The sequence below is a fragment of the Phytophthora cinnamomi genome (assembly GCF_018691715.1).
Source record: "Phytophthora cinnamomi strain GKB4 chromosome Unknown Contig14, whole genome shotgun sequence".
NCBI lineage: Eukaryota > Oomycota > Peronosporomycetes > Peronosporales > Peronosporaceae > Phytophthora > Phytophthora cinnamomi.
Genome location: NW_027150947.1, coordinates 747,879 through 765,763, shown reverse-complemented (window position 1 = coordinate 765,763; position 17,885 = coordinate 747,879). Strand labels below are relative to the sequence as shown.

The 17,885-nt window shown below is 53.5% G+C and overlaps 6 protein-coding genes across 6 annotated transcripts; 5 read left to right on the top strand and 1 right to left on the bottom strand.

Moving 5' to 3' along the window:
• Positions 1–548: 548 nt before the first annotated feature.
• Positions 549–1,918, bottom strand: IUM83_01155 (Calcineurin-binding protein cabin-1; the record flags this gene model as incomplete). The annotated part of the gene is made up of 2 exons (XM_067924987.1): positions 549–1,400; positions 1,490–1,918. The coding sequence occupies 2 exons, from the start codon at positions 1,916–1,918 to the stop codon at positions 549–551; spliced, it is 1,281 nt and encodes a 426-aa protein (XP_067797242.1).
• A 7,154-nt stretch (positions 1,919–9,072) lies between these two features.
• Positions 9,073–10,010, top strand: IUM83_01154 (uncharacterized protein; the record flags this gene model as incomplete). Its single annotated transcript, XM_067924986.1, has 2 exons — positions 9,073–9,499; positions 9,574–10,010. The coding sequence occupies 2 exons, from the start codon at positions 9,073–9,075 to the stop codon at positions 10,008–10,010; spliced, it is 864 nt and encodes a 287-aa protein (XP_067797540.1).
• Positions 10,011–10,966: 956 nt separating this feature from the next.
• IUM83_01153 (uncharacterized protein) lies at positions 10,967–11,875 on the top strand (the record flags this gene model as incomplete). The annotated part of the gene is made up of 1 exon (XM_067924985.1): positions 10,967–11,875. The coding sequence occupies one exon, from the start codon at positions 10,967–10,969 to the stop codon at positions 11,873–11,875; it is 909 nt and encodes a 302-aa protein (XP_067797239.1).
• A 1,180-nt stretch (positions 11,876–13,055) lies between these two features.
• Positions 13,056–14,108, top strand: IUM83_01152 (uncharacterized protein; the record flags this gene model as incomplete). The annotated part of the gene is made up of 2 exons (XM_067924984.1): positions 13,056–13,496; positions 13,578–14,108. The coding sequence occupies 2 exons, from the start codon at positions 13,056–13,058 to the stop codon at positions 14,106–14,108; spliced, it is 972 nt and encodes a 323-aa protein (XP_067797238.1).
• Positions 14,109–14,646: 538 nt separating this feature from the next.
• Positions 14,647–15,652, top strand: IUM83_01151 (uncharacterized protein; the record flags this gene model as incomplete). Its single annotated transcript, XM_067924983.1, has 2 exons — positions 14,647–15,054; positions 15,566–15,652. 2 exons carry the CDS (start codon positions 14,647–14,649, stop codon positions 15,650–15,652), a joined length of 495 nt encoding a protein of 164 aa, XP_067797514.1.
• A 750-nt stretch (positions 15,653–16,402) lies between these two features.
• On the top strand, positions 16,403–17,410 carry IUM83_01150 (uncharacterized protein; the record flags this gene model as incomplete). The annotated part of the gene is made up of 2 exons (XM_067924982.1): positions 16,403–16,815; positions 16,897–17,410. 2 exons carry the CDS (start codon positions 16,403–16,405, stop codon positions 17,408–17,410), a joined length of 927 nt encoding a protein of 308 aa, XP_067797533.1.
• Between the last annotated feature and the right edge of the window lie 475 nt (positions 17,411–17,885).

Below are 17,885 nucleotides of genomic sequence, written 5' to 3'. Positions count from 1 at the left end.
CTATAGAAAAGGAACGCTGAACTATGCATATTGTACTTGTATGGAGAAAGATAAGCTTCTCATTTAGCAAAAACTTAAGTATCATGTTTGTTGCCAATCGTCTATAAGGGTGGGCTCTTGCAGGAGTTCAAAGGACTGTAACTGTACTGCAGTAGTAGTGGTCGTTAGATAATGGCGAATCGCCAAGCTATTCCAGCGTACGCGAAGCTATAGTAATAATAGAAACTCGAGTTATTTAATATAATGCTTGTAAATGCAGCAGGAATTCATCATAAATGTTTAAAGTACTAACTGTCGGAGTTGACCGGTGACGATCCCTCGTTATCGTCACTAGAAACTAAGGAGCTGCGCTCAAAACACCATCAAACCGAGCCGAGACAGAGGTGCATCGACGTCCTCGCTAAGTCAGCGTCTCAAGAACAACAAAAACATTCTGACCTTCACACCAACACAAATTATTGCTTTATCGCATCGTGATGCTTACTGTATCTGCAAACAGGTATACGCTACGTTACGCAAAAGAGGAACCAAATCTCCAATGACATACCTTACACGGACTGCGGCGCCACCGTACCGGCATTGGTGGCGCCCTTGACAGTGTTGAAGTCGAAGCTGTTCTGCGTGCCAGTTCCCTGATACGTGTTCGCCTGCGACCCGGTACCCCACTGGTTCGTGTTGCCTCCGCCGCTCCAGTACTGGTTCGTATTGCCTCCGCCCTTCCAGTACTGGTTCGTATTGCCTCCGCCCTTCCAGTACTGGTTGGTGTTGGAGCCAGTGTTCGTCTGGGTACCCGTGTTTGTTTGAGTAGCTGTGTTCGTGCCCCCCTGCTGGTACGTGTTTGTCTGTGACCCAGTGTTCGTAGTGCCTGTGTTCGTCGACCCTTGGTACGTTTGAGCGGTGTCTTGACCCTTGTCCGCGCTCCCGCCAGCGACATCGTAGGAGCCGCATTCAGACTCGTCCGAGCCGGCAACGTCGTAAGAACCACAGTCCGACTCCTCCGTCGTAGTCGACGTCGATGGGGCAGTGGTAGTGGTAGACGGAGAGCTCCCAGTGGATGGCGCCGAGGTGACCGTCGGGGTATTGGCAGAAGACGAGTCCGTTGTCGTGGTCGAAGGAGCGGTGGTTGTCGACGGAGAGTTTCCTGAAGAGGAAGTTTGGGTCGCCGAGGTTACAGTCGGGGTATCGGCAGAAGACGAGTCAGTGGTCGTGGTTGACGTGCTACCGGACTCCTGAGTCGTAGCTCCACCCGAACTGAGCTGAGCGCAGTTCACGTAGACCTGCCACGTCGGCCCGTGCATCGCGATCCAGTAGAAAGTGAGTTTCTTGGCTCCCGAACACTTGCTTTGCTCGTACGGCATCTCGGCCGGGGCCGTCTTGAAATGGGCCGCGCAGTCCTCGTCCTGGAACAACAAGAAGCAAGTTACACAAGAAGCATATCGCTTATTAGTTTGATGCACGTTTGATGCATCCCAGAATTTAACAGCAGTACCTCGAACACCCGCGTGTCGTCACACCAAGCCTCACAAGGGCCTTCGTGAGAAGGCGTAAAACCCTCCGAGTCCGAGTGTGACCACTCCAGCTTCGCTGGCAGGGGCTGTGCAGCCGCATTGGGTTCGGCGGTACCGCAGGTGAGCGTGGCGCCAGTGACAGTGATTTTGGCCTTGTCATCGATCAGCGCCTTGATAGACTTGTACTTGCTGGCCTTGAATGCTTTGGTAAAAGAGGCCACGTTGTCCGCGGGCGCGGTGTTGAAGGTACCCTGGAATCCCGACGTGGACGAATCGATCGTCGCGATGAACTGCGTCTTGTCACCGGCCGCACTGTCGAAAGTTGCGGCTGGTTTGGTCATCCATCCGTGACCGTTGACAGCACTGATGCCCAAGGTCGAGATCAGCAAACACTTGAAGGGGGCAAGCATGGTTTTGTTTCCAAGTGCGAGCCGAGGTAAATTGGCGAATGAAGTGTTTCGGACAGCCAAAAACCTGGCCCACTCTCCACTGAGGAACCTCCAGATCAACGCGCATCGCCGAGCATATCGCACTTCGCTCAAGTTGAACCGAGAGCCTCTACCTTTCCTGCCGACTTGGGCAGAGTCGGTCGTACCTTAAAAGACTCAAGGCAGCACGAGAGCACTCTGATCCTGGAACCAAATGCCAACACGCCAGGGTAAAATTATCTACCTCTGGCTACACATGTTCCTGCAACCTCCATTGACCGACAGAACAGATTCCGGAGCGGGACCTGGGATCTGCAAATGTCCTTTACTGAGCAAAGCCGGGTCCGCCCGCGCATGTGCCTTTGACTATGAAAACGGGAAGTGCCGTTAATTGTGACCGAACAATTTCACCGCGCTTAGTGTACGAATCGAGAGAGTAAAACATTTTTTTAACCTCGGGTGATCGACTCAAAATCGGTGGAAAATATGCAGTTGGCAAAGCACAACCATGGACAACTGTTCTTCTTCAAACAACCGCCATTATTGATCGACTTAAATCTTCAGATTCCTAGAGGAGTATATAAGCAACAACTAATATACCAGTAGTGCTATTATAGTACATGTACTCTACATGTTCCGTAGGCATCTACACTACTGAGAGGGGGATCACCGGGATTGAGATTTTGCGTCAAGTCAAAGGGATGCGACCAGGCATCCTCGAGATTTGTTTGGGATTCGGTGGCGACCGAGATACCATACAAGCTTCATGTGAAAGGCAGAGGTCTGGTAGAGTTTGTTCTCAAAACCTTGAACCGCGCTATGTACGATCGATCGCTCAGTGCGGGGCACATCTCTGCCAGCCGGATGCAAGCATAACAGGGAGCGCCCAGATGATAGAAGTGTCCGCAACTGAAGGCTGACGGGAAATAAGCCGTTACATGTAATGCGAATTGGCTCTTGGTGGATTAACTACAGTACTGTAAGAAGCAGTGCGACCAGAATTTAAGGCACCTGAACCGCGGATTCTGTCCATTGCTCCTGCACCAGGGCCCGATAACGCTTTCATACCGTCGAAACCAGCAGTTAGCGAGGAACTTGACCCGCAGAAGCGCGGACGCGACCTTTACCCAAGCTCACTTGAATGGTTGCACTTTAGCCGTCTACAAAAGAGTGAAAGATACGCCGCACGATCTGCGGCAGATCATCTGCCAGGCCACTGTGCATCAAGAATCCCGTATAAGGCCCATCTCTTCGAACTGATACCCACGAAACGCAGCACACCCATGGACAGGCCTGCTTAGTAGAGTGCCTATCAGGCCTGCTAGGTCACTGATGGGTACAGTGCGACCCCCCGTTTTCGCGGCTGCTGACCTCTAATAAACTGTTAGAAATAATACTCCGCACATTCGGAGGCACTCGGATGATAGCTTTTGGGATAGGACTGGATTGCGCAAGTGGCGTGCACATCTCCGTTTTCAAAGGTTTTCCCTGAATCAAGGGAGGGATGACACGTTCTCTGAGATTGACTTAAACTCGGGTGCATAGAACTTTTCATACCCCTGCTCTCATTAAACATTTCTGTGTCGTACAAATGTTGCGTCGCCCCTCCTGGTACAGTACGATGACACTAACTCAGAAACACGAACTTTGTCTTAGCGCCAACATGGTATAAGACTGTGGATCTCGTCTCCGCAATGAAGTGTTGCTCTGAGGGCTTTAAAAGATCTCCGATGAACTATTCGCAACTGCTGGTGCCGCACAGGCTTCATTTATAAGGCCCGGATTAAGTGAAATACAGTATCAAATAGCAAATCATTTTAATGTCCATGGCATAGTTTATTACCCTCTCGTTTCTTTTATGGTCCACCCTCCGCGAAAACGGGGGGTCGCACTGTACTCTACTGCAGTGCATAATGCGTTTTGATAGGCAGGGGTGCCACCCGTTTTCCAGCAACAGCTTCACCACCAAAACGCTCACAGGCCTGCTTCTTCCTTCCTTTACATGGCTAGAATTCTCGATCTACACATGTACACAATAAAGTGCACACGCATACGGGCGCTCGAGTTGCTGGAGTGTTCAGCGAACACAGCAGCAACGTGAACATCGAGAACCCCTATTGTGAGCAGATGTAAGCCATCTCTCAAGTGAAGCCGAGGAGACCAGAGAGTACAGTATTGAATTTCTCTGACAGACAACGCCAAAATGTACTGTCTATAATCGATGCCAGTTTCTGAGAGTGGATGTGACGCTGCAGACAGACAAGATAAATGTAAATGAACCGTTTGTTAAGCATCATCAGTGAGGCTTTACAACACTGGAAGTACCAAGAAGCACCTAGGACGCGACGAAATACAGGTTGGCGCCCGTGTCTCCTCGTACACGACGGGGTAGCAAACACGTTCGTCCAGCTATACCGACCCGCAATGCGCTACTTGCATTTCGCTCTCACTGCGCACATGGCGATTCACTTGCAGTGCTACATGACAACCGCGATTTTTGGTGCTACGAAATGATAACAAATAAAATGATACAAATCTGATTTGGACAATTTTATTTATTATTGTGAATTGATTAAATCAACTCAACCAATTAATAATGGAAATATTACTTAAATTACAATTATTATTATTATTATTATTATTATTATTATTATTATTGTGCTGTAAAATGATTACCTGTCTCGAACAGTACCATGTTTAAATATTGAAATTATTATTTAGATTGGCAATGCGCACGCGCAATTCGCAATAGCTTCATCTTCGCCATAGCTCTCTCTCTCTCGGACACACACATCGTATCTACTATCGTATGGTAGTAGAAGACTAACTACAGTACTACCCATCAAGAGAAACTCAAACGCCGAACTGGGTACTGAACCCCAAAAACTCATAGTCAACGTTAAGACACACATGTACTAGCATCCGTTTCTACGCTACGCTCGCGTGAAAGAAAGAGAAGGAGGGACCGTCATTTACTGTGGCGACACTGAGCCCGCATTATTCGTGCCCTGGAACGAGTTGAAGTTGATGTCCGACTGAGTCCCTTGGGTGAATTGAGAGGTTTGGGAGGTATCCATGTTCTCACCCGTGTTGGTCACGCCCCAGTTGTTAGTCGATGTGCTAGTGCCGACGCCCTGGTTCCAGGGTTCTCACCACCTTGGTTCCACGTGTTACCGCCCTGGTTGGACGTGTTGGACGAACCGCCTTGAGTGGTGCTGGTGCCTCCGTCTTGATTCCATGTGTTCTCACCTAGATTGGTGGGGTTGCCGGCCCGGCCATCTCAAGAGAGCCGCACTCGGAATCATCAGTTTCTTCCACCTCCGCCACTTCTGCGTCTTCCTGCCGCAGCAGGCACTTGTTCTCGTAGCTTTCGCTGCTCACTATAGCCGTGGCCAGTACCAGCACAACAGCAGGCACGAGCAGATTCTTCTTGTAGGAAATCATCCTGACGAGTCTTTTCCGCGTAGTGTGCAGTTGTCCGCTGTTCTCGATCAAAGTAAATGCGAAATGAATGACTGAACACCCACGAAAAGCGCACTACGCAGTAGATACTCGCACGCATGCATGTGTGTCCTCGTCGAACAATGCACTAACCTGAAAAAGCAAATCCTGGGATGGGCGACGAAGCTTCCTTTGGTTTTAACTTTCACTGACCCTTTTCAGCTAAATCGAATCGGTCATCCCGTTAAAGAAGTGATCTAAACCATTTGTCTTCACGCTTGGCCGCAGTAGCTTGGACCTTGCTTTTACTGTCTAAGGTGCAACTGATTTAAGCAGATGGTGAATCTTGAGGGAGTCAAAACCTTTACGCCCTCAATACAGCTTTATTTACATTGTACTTCGAAGTGCATGCACATGTAGAAGTACTATCGAAATAATGTTGAAGCGGGGGCATCGTAGAAACCATATATGAATCATATCGCTTAAACAAGAATTGCTCTTCCGTTTGTCCAGCATACAGCCCGAGCGTCCGTTTTCTTCAAAACTACAGCGACCTGGTGGTTTAGGTGGATATCTGAAATCCTTTACGGACCACGAAGGTTTTTCAATGCATCGACAACAATACTTGAAGGTCAGGATCCAGGGTCATACATGCAGTTTGTTTGCAAGTGAAGTACGCGTTCGGCAAATTCACGAAAAATAGATAACCGTGTTCGGCGTTTCCGCATAACTTTATTCATGACGTTACTCCAACCAAAACTTGAAGCATGGTGGTGCGTCCGAGTCAACCCGTCGTATTTTCTTTACGACTAGGAGAGCAAATTGAACTGTACTACTAATCGAACGTACCAACGTTGTCCATCCGTGGCAGGCTTGCACGTGAGGCGACAGGAGCTGATGAGAGCGTTCTTCCTTCGCGTTATCTTCACACTTTACTGCACCATCCGGGAAGAGCACCTGGAGCTTTGACGTCAATGACGACGGTAGGAGAGACCACTTCGCGGTGGAGGTTGATGCAGGGTGTTGTGTCGCTTCCAAAGGAAATGTAGAAGTGATATGTATTGGGCAGTTCGTTAGCTTGCGCTAGTTGCTCTTGTCCTATGCTTGCTCTTGGAGGTGACCATTCCGATGGCACAAACCGTCTGTACTTGCTGCACCTGCATAGCAGTCTGTAACTTGCTACACTTTAGCAACCGTCATTACTTGCCGCGGCTGTACCTCTTCTGTAGAGTGTTGGTGTTGGTGGGCTAGACCCCAGCAACGGCTACATGGTGTAGCTTGCGCTACAACACAGGGGTGCGATCTTGAACAGTGGGGACCCAACACTTGCCTTTGTGGCTTCAACAGAACAGCTCAACTCAGTTCCTGTTGCGGCTTTATGAATGATAACTACATGTGTACTTGGCTACCGGTATCCCACTACACTGTGCTACGCAATATGTTGGTGACACTGAACAGTTATTCTTTGTTGTCGCTACCCGGAAAGCCGCTCATGCCTTACAGTAAATGCCATTAGTTTTGCGTTTAATGACAGCAAACGCCGCATGATACCACGTACCAGCGTACAACAAAGTAACCGGAGGCAAGGTACCAAGCAAAAGGCGTGGGAGCTACCACAATCTCTACGCTATCGTTTTGGCGTGCCCTTTTCTTAAATCTAAAAATGTTACTTGGGGTACGTGTTCACGCACTGTGTCCTGGGGGTTGCAAACGCCCGCAGAACAAAAGTAAGCTCCAAGTTAAGGCGATGGGTCCGTTCACCGGAATGCTCTACTCTGGGCCCGCCCTCGCAACCGCTCACTGCCGCAGCCAGCACAGTAGAGAATCCTGACTGGAAACTGGACTTAAACAGTCTCTACGGGCAGCAGCTGGTGATGTCGACTTTGTCCCCAAAAAGAAACATCCCAACGAATTCAAAAGGCCTATCCTACTTACTCAGTACGTGCAGTAGAGCTCCGACCACTCAAGCCTAGCAAGTGAACAGATCAAGGATGCTTACTGTACACTAGTGCACACTCAACGTTTATCACCGTGTGTCAGCAACATGAGGCAAGTTTGTCGTGTGCTAGCGTTGGATCCGGTGCCCTGAACATGTAGAAGCCAATGCCAACTTCGAGCCACTGTTCTCCTTGTTGTCACTGCTTCTCTCTGTCATCCCCAGAGAACCACACGCAACAAACCCCTGAGTTTGTTGCGTCACGCTCAAGTCAGCGGAGCTTTCGGTATTATTGCTCTCGTCCTTCTTTTCATTTCTGCTCGCGTGTCCGTGTTTTCGCTCACGCGAGCAGAAATGAAAAGAAGGCGCCCTGCTGGTGTATTTTTTATCCGAGTTTGAACCCCCACCTCAATTGATGGTGGATCTACCCAAGTTCCAAGTGTTTGCAGAGTTACCAGAGCTCCAGCAGTTGTTGGAGGAACCACCGGTGTTCGAACTCGGAGCGTGCGTCTAAGTCTTGCTCAACGTTACTTTTAAGTAGGCATCACAGGTGTGCTCACCGCTAGAGCGGTTCCGTGCCCGGTAATTCAGTGAGGGCTTCAAAATTCGCCGCCGTGCCAGCGTCGCGGTAATTGGCGTCGGAGTAGCCGTCGGCGCGCGCCGGTTCCTCCCTCGGCAGCCCAGAAAGGAGCTGACGAATAGAGTCGGCACTGGGGCAGCTCGCGCGTGACAACAGGGATTGCGCTCCAAGAGGGCAACCAGCCACGGCGGCGGTGACGCCCAGCCTCCCGCCACTCTTTTATAGCTTGCGGCAGGCGACCACGGTTCAAGTACGCCACCATGGAGGCACTGGACAGTGTCCTTCAGGATGCCCCCCCCAGCTCGATCTCTTTAACTTCGACCTACGACGGCGCGCAATGACTGAGTGCAACCTCACCCATACATAATGATGTACAATGGTCACGCCACCGAGTCACGTCGCCGGCGAATGAACGACTCGTTCAGAACGACCGGCTCGTTACGAGCCTGGAGTCACCAAAGGTAACAGCTGACGGCAAGCACACCGCCCGCCAACATTCACATCGGGACGAAGCACGAGGATCGTATAGATGTGTATTGTGCACGAGCCCGTCGACTTTTGGCCAAGCTGGTCGGAAGATCAGATGCCATCGCTTCAGGTACAGCTGGGGTACATCCCTGATCCCAGTCACTGGCAGCGCACGTCCATGTGAATTCTAATTCTGGGCGAGCTATATAGCTATAAAAATACGTGTGTATAAAGTAATGAATGTTCTCGTCTTGAGCGAAGAGTGCACTGCGCACAACGGAGCTGTAGTGATTCTACTGTGCAGTCTTCTGCTCAAGCTTCGAGTCTTGCTGTCCGTCGCCAGAGAATGGATTCAAAATGAGCGCCCACTTTCTGTCCTTTTTCTCTAGGCGCGCCCAGCTGTGTGCGGCGAAAGCAGCTGGTTAATCCGCGATCTAGGACTGCACGAGCTACCACAAGTGGCCAACGTCACAGGCGAGATCAAGAACCTTCGCGTGCTTGTTTTCAGCACCGCGGCCGCTCCTTTCCCCAGTTTGAGGTCGCTGACAACCTGCCGCTCTGGTCGGAGACTCGCAAGTCTGGACTCGATTCTGCTGGTCAAGGTTGTCCGGAACAACGGTGACAGGCCTGTCCCGGTCATCTTGTTCATTCTTGAATTCGCCGCCTTTGCAGCATCAGCTCGCCACCTCCTCCTGTACGCGCTTATCAACAATGGTCGCCATCTCCTTCAAGACCGCCGCAATTGCCACCGCCATGCTGGCCACTACCACCGAGGCGCACAACAAGATGACGCTGCCGCTGCCGACGTGGCCCGACGGATTCTACAACCAGAACAGCCCGTCGGGCACCATCGACCCCACCAACGTACTGCCTGTCCCTAGTGGCATGTCGTACAACACAGACTCGGCATCCAACACCAAGGCGTACTGGACGGCGTTCAACGCCAGCAAGTACACGTCGCTCAAGGAGCTGGCGTGGGACGCGCAGACGCTCGCGGACTCGGCCTCGAACGAGTGTGGCTTCTCGCTGGTGGACGGTACCCCCCGTGACCTGCCCGACGAGGTTCAATGGGACTTCTTCACGGCCTCGCACCAGGGCCCCTGCGAGGTCTGGTGTGACGACGAGCGCGTGTTCGAAGGTATGCAAAGCTTCGGACTGTATCAAGTCAACGGGAACCGATATTGACTCTTTGACTGATAACGTTTTTTACAGATTGGAACTGCGCCGTGGACTACACTGAGACCCCGGCCAATCTCCCGTACGACAAGGCCAAGTGCAAGGGCTCTGCCGTCTTGACGAGCTACTGGATCGCTCTCCACACCACGCCCTGGCAAGTGTACACCAACTGCGCGCCCTTGACGGGTGCGTCCTCTTCGTCCAACTCGAGCACGAGCACCACGGAGAGCACCACGAAGACGCCGACCGCCACCACGGCCACGCCTAGTGCCGTGTCGACCAAGACTACTGCTCCGGCCGCCACCACAGCTACCCCAACCGTCGATACTACCACGCAGACCTCTGCCGAGGCTAGCGCGGACGAAGAGTCCACCACGGGCGATGAGGCTAGCACGGAAGCTGAGACGGAGGCTCCGGCCACGACGACAGCTCCGTCGACGGACAAGTGCTCGGTGCGTCGCCGCCGCCACTAAGTGTACCGCTCCCCCCCCCCATCAACCGTCTTTGTGTCACTGACAACCAGTGGTCAGTAGGTTTTGGAGATCTGTTCGTGTCGTGTAGCGGATATGTGTAATTCAATGTTATAGATCGGAACGGAATGCAATCGAATCCAAAATGGTGGTGCGTTTGGATTAATTACAGTAACCCCGACGTTGAACCGCGCAAGGGCCTCGCAGCGAGCGATTAATGGGATAGGTTGGCGTGCATTTCGCTCGCAGATGTAAGGTAGGCATGCTTGTCTTATTGCCACGAACACCCAGAGGACCCCATGATCGTCGCAGTTGGTACATGTAGTTCCAAGTTGGTATTGTAGGCACTCCCATACTCGTGGTGACCCTATCTTCGCTGAGAGGGGGAGTACCATGCTGTAGTTTGACAAAGATGGGTATGACCCAAGCGCATCTTGCCATGCAATCTCACGAGCAAGCAAGCAAGGCGGGGTCGCTTTGCCGGATTCACTACAGAGTACGATTCCGGCTCGCCGGATGCCTCTTTTCCCGCAGCAAGATACATGTACGTAGGTGTGTACCTGTAGAGGAAATGTACACGCGCCTCCTGATCCTGCGATACCCGGACCAGGGGACAGAGCTGGTGCTTCCACAGCACATTGCAAGCTGCAACAGGCCGAGCTCCTTTACGAATTCGTCACGTGACTGTTCGAACAAGTTGTTCGCTGCAGAACCATCTGCAGAGTGCGGATCACCTGTCACGTGTGATGTAGCTGTTATGGAGCTGTTCAGGTCGCTCCGATCAAATCGAGGACCGCTCTTGCGTTCCAGCCGTAGGCTATCGTTTCCCCTCTCGTCCTGCCCCTCCGCTACGGCGCACAAGTCGACTTGCGCGCTGCACTCCCGGCCAGGCCAGTCTTCTCATTCTGCAAATCTCCGCTCTTCCGTTAGACGACGCAGGCGCCAATTCTCCAGTCGCCATGGCGATCGTCTCCGTTCCAGCTGCTGCACTCGCGGCGGCGCTCTTGGTCGCCTCGGCCAACGCACACAGCAAGATGTCGCTGCCGAAACCCACGTGGGTCTTCGAGGAAGGCACCAACAGTCCGGCAGGAACGGTCGACAGTTCTAATGTGCTGCCGGTGCCCGATGGAATGGGCTACGAGGGCGACCCGCTCTCCAACACGGAGGCGTACTGGACGGCCTTCAACGCCAGCAAATACACCTCGCTCAAGGACCTCGTGTGGAAGAACGAGGTAGTCAACACCGACTCGCTGTACGGTACGGCGACTATCGAGTGCGGCTTCTCCTGGACCAACGGCACCGCGCGCGACTTACCGGACGAGGTCCAATGGGACAAGCTCACTACGGGCCACGACGGTCCTTTCGAGATATGGTGTGACGATGTCCTTGTGTTCTCGGATCCCAACGCGGCGGTCAACTATCCCGGAAGTCCGGCGAAATTCCCGTACGACAAGGCAGCCTGCGAGGGCAAGTCCAGGCTAACCGCGATCTGGATGGCGCTCCATTCCCCTCCATGGCAAGTGTTTACCAACTGTGCCCCGTTGACTGGAGCGACGTCGTCTAGTAGCGACTCGACGTCCTCGACTTCCGCGTCAACAACAAGCACTACAACTACTACGGATGCCCCTTCTCCCACCACGGCATCCCCATCAACGGAGGCATCTAGCGCGGCCAACCAGGCTTCGGAGGAGGCCAGCACTGCTGCTGACTACGACACGCCTTCCTCTGCATCGAAGGAAACGGAAACGACGACGGTTTCTACTTCTACGGAGTCAACTACCTCGTCGGAGACGGAGGCGCCTGCAACTACGACGACCACGACGACGTCGTCGACGACGGGGGCGAAGTGTTCGCGTCGTCGCAGCTAAGCTACATTGCGGGGCTGCGTGTCTGCAGTAGAAGAATTGTATTTGGTGTATTTTGGCGTAACTTGATGTTGAGTACAGAGAGAACATGATCCACGTAATGCCACCATTCCCACCCGAATTCAAAGGCGCTCGATGCCTCAGCAACCAGTCTGTACAGCCGGAACGATCTACAGAACGACAGTGCCGCCAGAATCTGTCGGTTTGGGTGCGTCTGCAGCGCGACGCTGCGCTAGTCGTGGGGAGTTCAACTGTGGCACCGCCTGCTGTTCTGGCGGTGTGGTCTTGCAGCAGGTGGTGGATGACCAAGGGTGGGTGCGCGTGCGCCTGTCAAACCGAGCACCTGCTTGCTGTCAACGCGGCAATGGGACCGAGTACGTGTACCGCCAATACTCCACAACAACAGCGAATAGCTGCGATCTGGCCGGCCGACACCTCAAAATGTGCACGTACTGTCAGATGTAGAGAGCCAAGCAAGCTTGGTTCAGCTACAGTCGACGACTCGGTCGAGGACTCCCAGTCGCCTTCAATCCTGAATTCAAGTGTCGATCTTCGATCACAGCTGGTTTCGAGGTGGCTGGTCTCACCAAGATGTAAGCAGACTGGAGCATGACGTCTTGCTGCCCTCAATGCGTATGTGGAGTGCTACATGTATGCGAGTCACTCGCTGCTGGGACGGGTGTTCCGCCGGTTTGTGTTGCACGATTTTGCCGCGCAAAACCCGCTTTGGTACACCACATCAACCTCATCAAACAATCATTCAAATGTACAGCGAAAGCGAGCTAAAGTTTGGACTCCAACCAAAAAGACATTGCTTGGTGGGATAAAGGAAGTCGCTGGTACAGTAGCAATGGCAAAGCAACGGCAGCGCGTTGGAGGTGGCTGAGAAAAAAATGATGCCACCTCAGCGCGAAGACGCTTGATCGGACGTGAGCCGACCCGCTTCCAGCTGATGCGCCAAAATGCACTCCGTTTGAAGCGAACCATACTCAGTGAATATGACCCACTGGTGCACAACAGCTCGGTGAGGACGGCACGCGCCTGGGCCTCCAACGCCGAGCTGCCGTTTGCTGGTCACGTACGTATACCGCAGACACCAGCGCTGCATTCAAGCTCAGTTCTCGTTTTTCGCCCATCAGCGCAAGTGTCTGTCAAACTGCTCTCAAGCAACGTTTTCGAACTAATGGTCGCCTCTCCGTCCGTGAACCTCGCCATTCTGGCCACCGTTGGGCTGGCCGCATCCGCGACTGCGCACAGCAACATGATCTTGCCGCTCCCGACGTGGCCGGTGTCGTGGAGCACCAACAGCCCGTCGGGCCTGATCGAGGGCGACACCTACCTCCCCGTCCCCGATGGAATGTCGTACACGACAGACCCGTACGATAACACGGAGGCCTACTGGACTGCATTCAACGCCAGCAACTACACGTCACTGCTCGAGTTCGCCAAGGAAACGCAGGTGCTGCAGACCATGGCGACGTTCGGTACGGCCACGGCGGAATGCGGGTTCTCGCTTGCCAACGGCACGGCCCGTGATCTTCCAGCTAAGGTCGAATGGAACCAGTTGACGTCCTCGCACGAAGGACCCTGTGAGGTCTGGTGTGACGACGTCCGCGTCTTTGAGGTACCGTTGTTATGATGCACGCCTCAAGGTCGAGGTCGATATGGTGGCAAACTAATAAGATGCGTACATCTTGTATTGCAGGACTGGAATTGTGCTTTGGACTACACCAGCTCTCCGGCGGAGCTTCCGTACGATGTCAGCAAGTGCGAAGGAGCTTCCATGTTGACGTCGATTTGGCTTGCACTCCACGCTCTACCCTGGCAAGTTTATACGAACTGCGCGCCATTGACCGGAGATCTCAGCAGCTCCGTGGACGCTTCGGCCGTTGGTGACGACTCGACGACAACTACTACGACTAGCGCAAGTGCGTCCACAGCAGCTGAGGCGAGTTTCACGGACGACTACGCTACGTCGGAGGACACCTCTGCTTCTGCGGCCGCCTCAACGACAACGACCACCTCGGTGACTGCGTCTGCCGCCTCGGACGCAACCACTAGCAGCAGCACGCCCACTACCACCACCACTTCCACGGATGCCTCCGTCTCGACTGCCACGTCGGACGAGGAAGACACGTCAGCGACTACAGCCCCTGCTGCCACGGCGGCGACGCCCACTGCAACGAGTGCTGCCACGTCGGACAAGTGCTCGGTCCGTCGCCACCGCCGGAACTAACTCGAGGGTGAAGATGCTGCCTAGTCAAGTGAGTACTCCCGGTTGGTTCATGCTCAGCCTACAGTCACGTATATGTGTTAGTGCGTTATGCAGCGAGCAGGCGTTTAAAAGCAAAAAGTGCTGCCCTTTTCCCTTCGACTGTGTTTTGAACGTCGATGCCGATCTCGAGATAAGTTCCGGTAGTCGTAGACGGACATTTGAGCCAGGACACCCTTATCATTCCAATCGCGACAGTCGACCCGACTGGTCGCAGGTAAATGCTAGAGGCACCAACTCTGGGCCTCGCCCAGTGTGGCGTCCAGCTCTGCAGTTGCTACCTCCAGACTAGAGCATGTCGGTGCAAAAACTTCCGACCAGGTGGTTTGGTGGAGGGTGCTCGCCCTTCAATGCCGATCTTGCCACGCCTGAAGGGGGGGGGGGTCTACCTCTGCAAGACCCCATGACTTCGAACCAGCAAAACCGCGACATCGAGCTCACTTGTCACTCTCAAAGCTTCTCACTTCGATTCATACCGGGACATCAGCAAACAGAGCACACCATGCTGTCTCCGTTCTCCACTCTCGCGCTCTTGGCAATCACTACTTTGGCTGACCACGCCGTTGCGCACAGCAACATGATCCTACCGCTTCCCACGTGGCCAGTGGGCTGGTCAACCAACAGCTTCGCGGCGACAATTGAAGGCGACAAGTATCTTCCTGTTCCGGAAGGCATGTCGTACTCCACCGACCCTGCCGATAATACGAAGGCCTACTGGACCGCTTTCAACTCGAGCTCGTACAAATCGCTGAAGGATCTGATTGAGAAGACTGGAGAGGTGCAAACACAGTCTCCGTTCGGCACCGCTACTCTCGAGTGCGGCTACTCGCTTGTCAATGGCACGGCGCGCGATCTGCCAAAGGAGGTGGAGTGGAACCAGTTCACTGCCTCCCACCAGGGCCCTTGCGAGGTTTGGTGCGATAACACCCTCGTCTTCGAGGACTGGGACTGTTCAGTGGACTATCCATCGACAATTGCTAAACTACCGTACGACAAGGCCAAGTGTGAAGGTGCTTCAAGGCTTACTTCGTACTGGCTGGCCCTGCACGGCCTGCCGTGGCAAGCATACATTAACTGCGCGCCTCTAACGGGCAGTGACACTACTGGATCTACGGACGCCTCGTCATCCCCCACCGCTTCTCAGACTTCGACTGCCACGGCAATTCCCTCAACGACAGCACCAACGCCTTCCACAACTTCAGCGTCTGAGGATGCTAGCGCAGTGGACGACAGTGCGTCGGGCATCGGCGGCGAAGCCGATGAAACGACAGACGCTCCCGCAACGACTACCGCCGCACCTAGCGCGTCGACTACAGCATCAACGGACAAGTGCTCCGTTCGTCGTGGCAGAAAATAAGCGTTGTTGCGCATTTGTGCGCAACACTAACAACGTGTGCTTATGTGTTGAAACTGTTTTGTAGTCAATTGCAGCCGAGTTGGTGTTTCTAATGAACGAGTCGATGATACTCAAGTTTCTTCTGGTAGATGCGGTACCCCGGATCGAGTAACCGTCTTGACCCTTACGTAGAAGCAGTGGTCGCCCGCTACGGATTCCCACTTCCCAGCTTGAAGGTCACACCCACGTGCTCGCCAGGCCTCCTCTACCGAACGTAGAGGGGGGTCAACCGGCTCCACCTAGCAATCCCTCGAGTCGAACGCAGCAACCCGCACGCACTCGCTGTGCGAGGTGCACTTTTAGATATTGACACTGTCAGAGCTGACTCCAGCACAGGCTGGTAAAACAGCGCCCAGCCGACACTCTGGAAGCTTATCGTATGCCCTCGGTCAACCTCACCTCACCTGCGAGTGTGTCGTCCAGCAAAAGTCCAGCGACACCGGGACCAGCCTCGGTCATCGCGGAAACGTACGCGGACCAGGTCGGCGAGTGTTCAGCTTTACCAGCTGATGCAGTGCATCATGCCTCTGGTCACCAGAGTCTGGTGTCGCCGATGATCGGCCCGATCAGAATATTGGCCCCGGCTTACTTTGCCCGAGTCGATTTGCACAATCCACGCAGCACCAAATTGAACAACTTCTCGCGCAATTGACTCAATTGCAATTGTTGAGCGCCCCGCAAAGCCTCGTGCTACTCCCCCTATCCTACACCCCGCGACTAAAACGTTCACAAAAGGGGCGGGAGGGATCACGAACAGCTCAAGTGTTCAAGCGGTGCGAAAGCTCCTGTCTGGTCCTGCCGAGTCCGTTGGTCGGTGCTGCTCATTTCGGAATTCTCTCGTCGCCCCACCACTTTGATCGCAATGGTTTCATCCTCGTTCGCTGCCCTTGCGGTGGCCGCGTTTGTGCTGGCCGCCCACGCCAATGCTCACAGTTACATGATTGACCCCATGCCGACATGGTCGGTTGGATACCCGACCACCAACTACGCCGGTCTCATCGACGGCCAGGACTACCTGCCGGTTCCGGACGGCATGTCCTACGGCGGAACCCCCGAGGGCAACACCGAGGCGTACTGGACGGCGTTCAACGCTAGCAAGTACACGTCGCTCAAGGACCTGGCGGACAAGACGATGGTGCTCCAGTCGCTGAGTCCGTTCGGCAAGGCCACGGCCGAGTGCGGCTTCTCGCTCGCTAACGGCACGGCGCGCGACTTGCCCGCCCAAGTGCAGTGGAAGGACTTCGGCTACTCCCACCAAGGGCCCTGTGAAGTCTGGTACGGTAACAAGCTAGCCTTGATTACTCGGAGGTGCCGGCTCGTCGTTCTTACGAAATGTGTGGTCTCGTCTTGTTTTAGGTGTGATGACAAGCTAGCGTTCCACGATAGCAATTGTGCTTTGCATTATCCGGAGGTGCCGGCCTCGTTGCCTTATGACGTCGAGGTATGCGCTGGTGCGTCGATGATCCAGTCGTACTGGATTGCATTGCACGGACTCCCGTGGCAGCTTTACCTGAACTGCGTGCCGCTCACGGGCAAGGTGAACGGCACCACTAATGCTGTGGCAGACGATAGTGACTCGGCAAAGACTCCAACGGCTGCTACCACTACCACCACCACTACGACCAAAGCCCCCACCGCTGCTACGGAGGCACCCGAGACATCGACCGACACTTCGGCCGATACTTCTGCTGACACCGCTACGACTACCGATGCTCCGGAAACGTCCGCTACGGACGCTTCCGATGCTGCGACGCCCGAGGTGACGCCGGCAACCCCGACGGTGACCTCAGCCACCCCTACGGCAACCGAGCCCACTTCGCAGACTGATGCGGGGACGAGTGGTGGAAAGTGCTCCCGCCGCCGCAACTGAGCGTTGACTGGTAGCCCCCTGTGAAAATGTGTGGTTGTTAATGGGTCAAGTACGATGAGTTCGATGTTCAATATCAACTAAAGTTTACAAGTGCATACCTCTGTTCGAACGGCCTGCGTTAATCTCAAGGCTGGTTTTGGAGCCCTTTGCGAACGAAATTGGTAAAAGTTTCGGCGACCCCACCCCGATATTGGGACGAACAACGTTCGCCTGTTATTACATGCGCATTCTATACATCCAATAACTCGCCAGATCCCTGCTGCCAGAGCAGAGCAGTGCTAGACCCCGGTGATTCTTCATCAGTAAAATAGAAAACTTATCGTACAAATTATTTATTATAGCAGAGTGAAACTATAACTAAATTATTACAATATTTTCTTTTTGACGACAAATTATAATCACTTATTGCTTGCACACCAATACACATTTTCTTTTTCAATTATTTTGAAGAAGGTAGAATACATCATTTCAATAT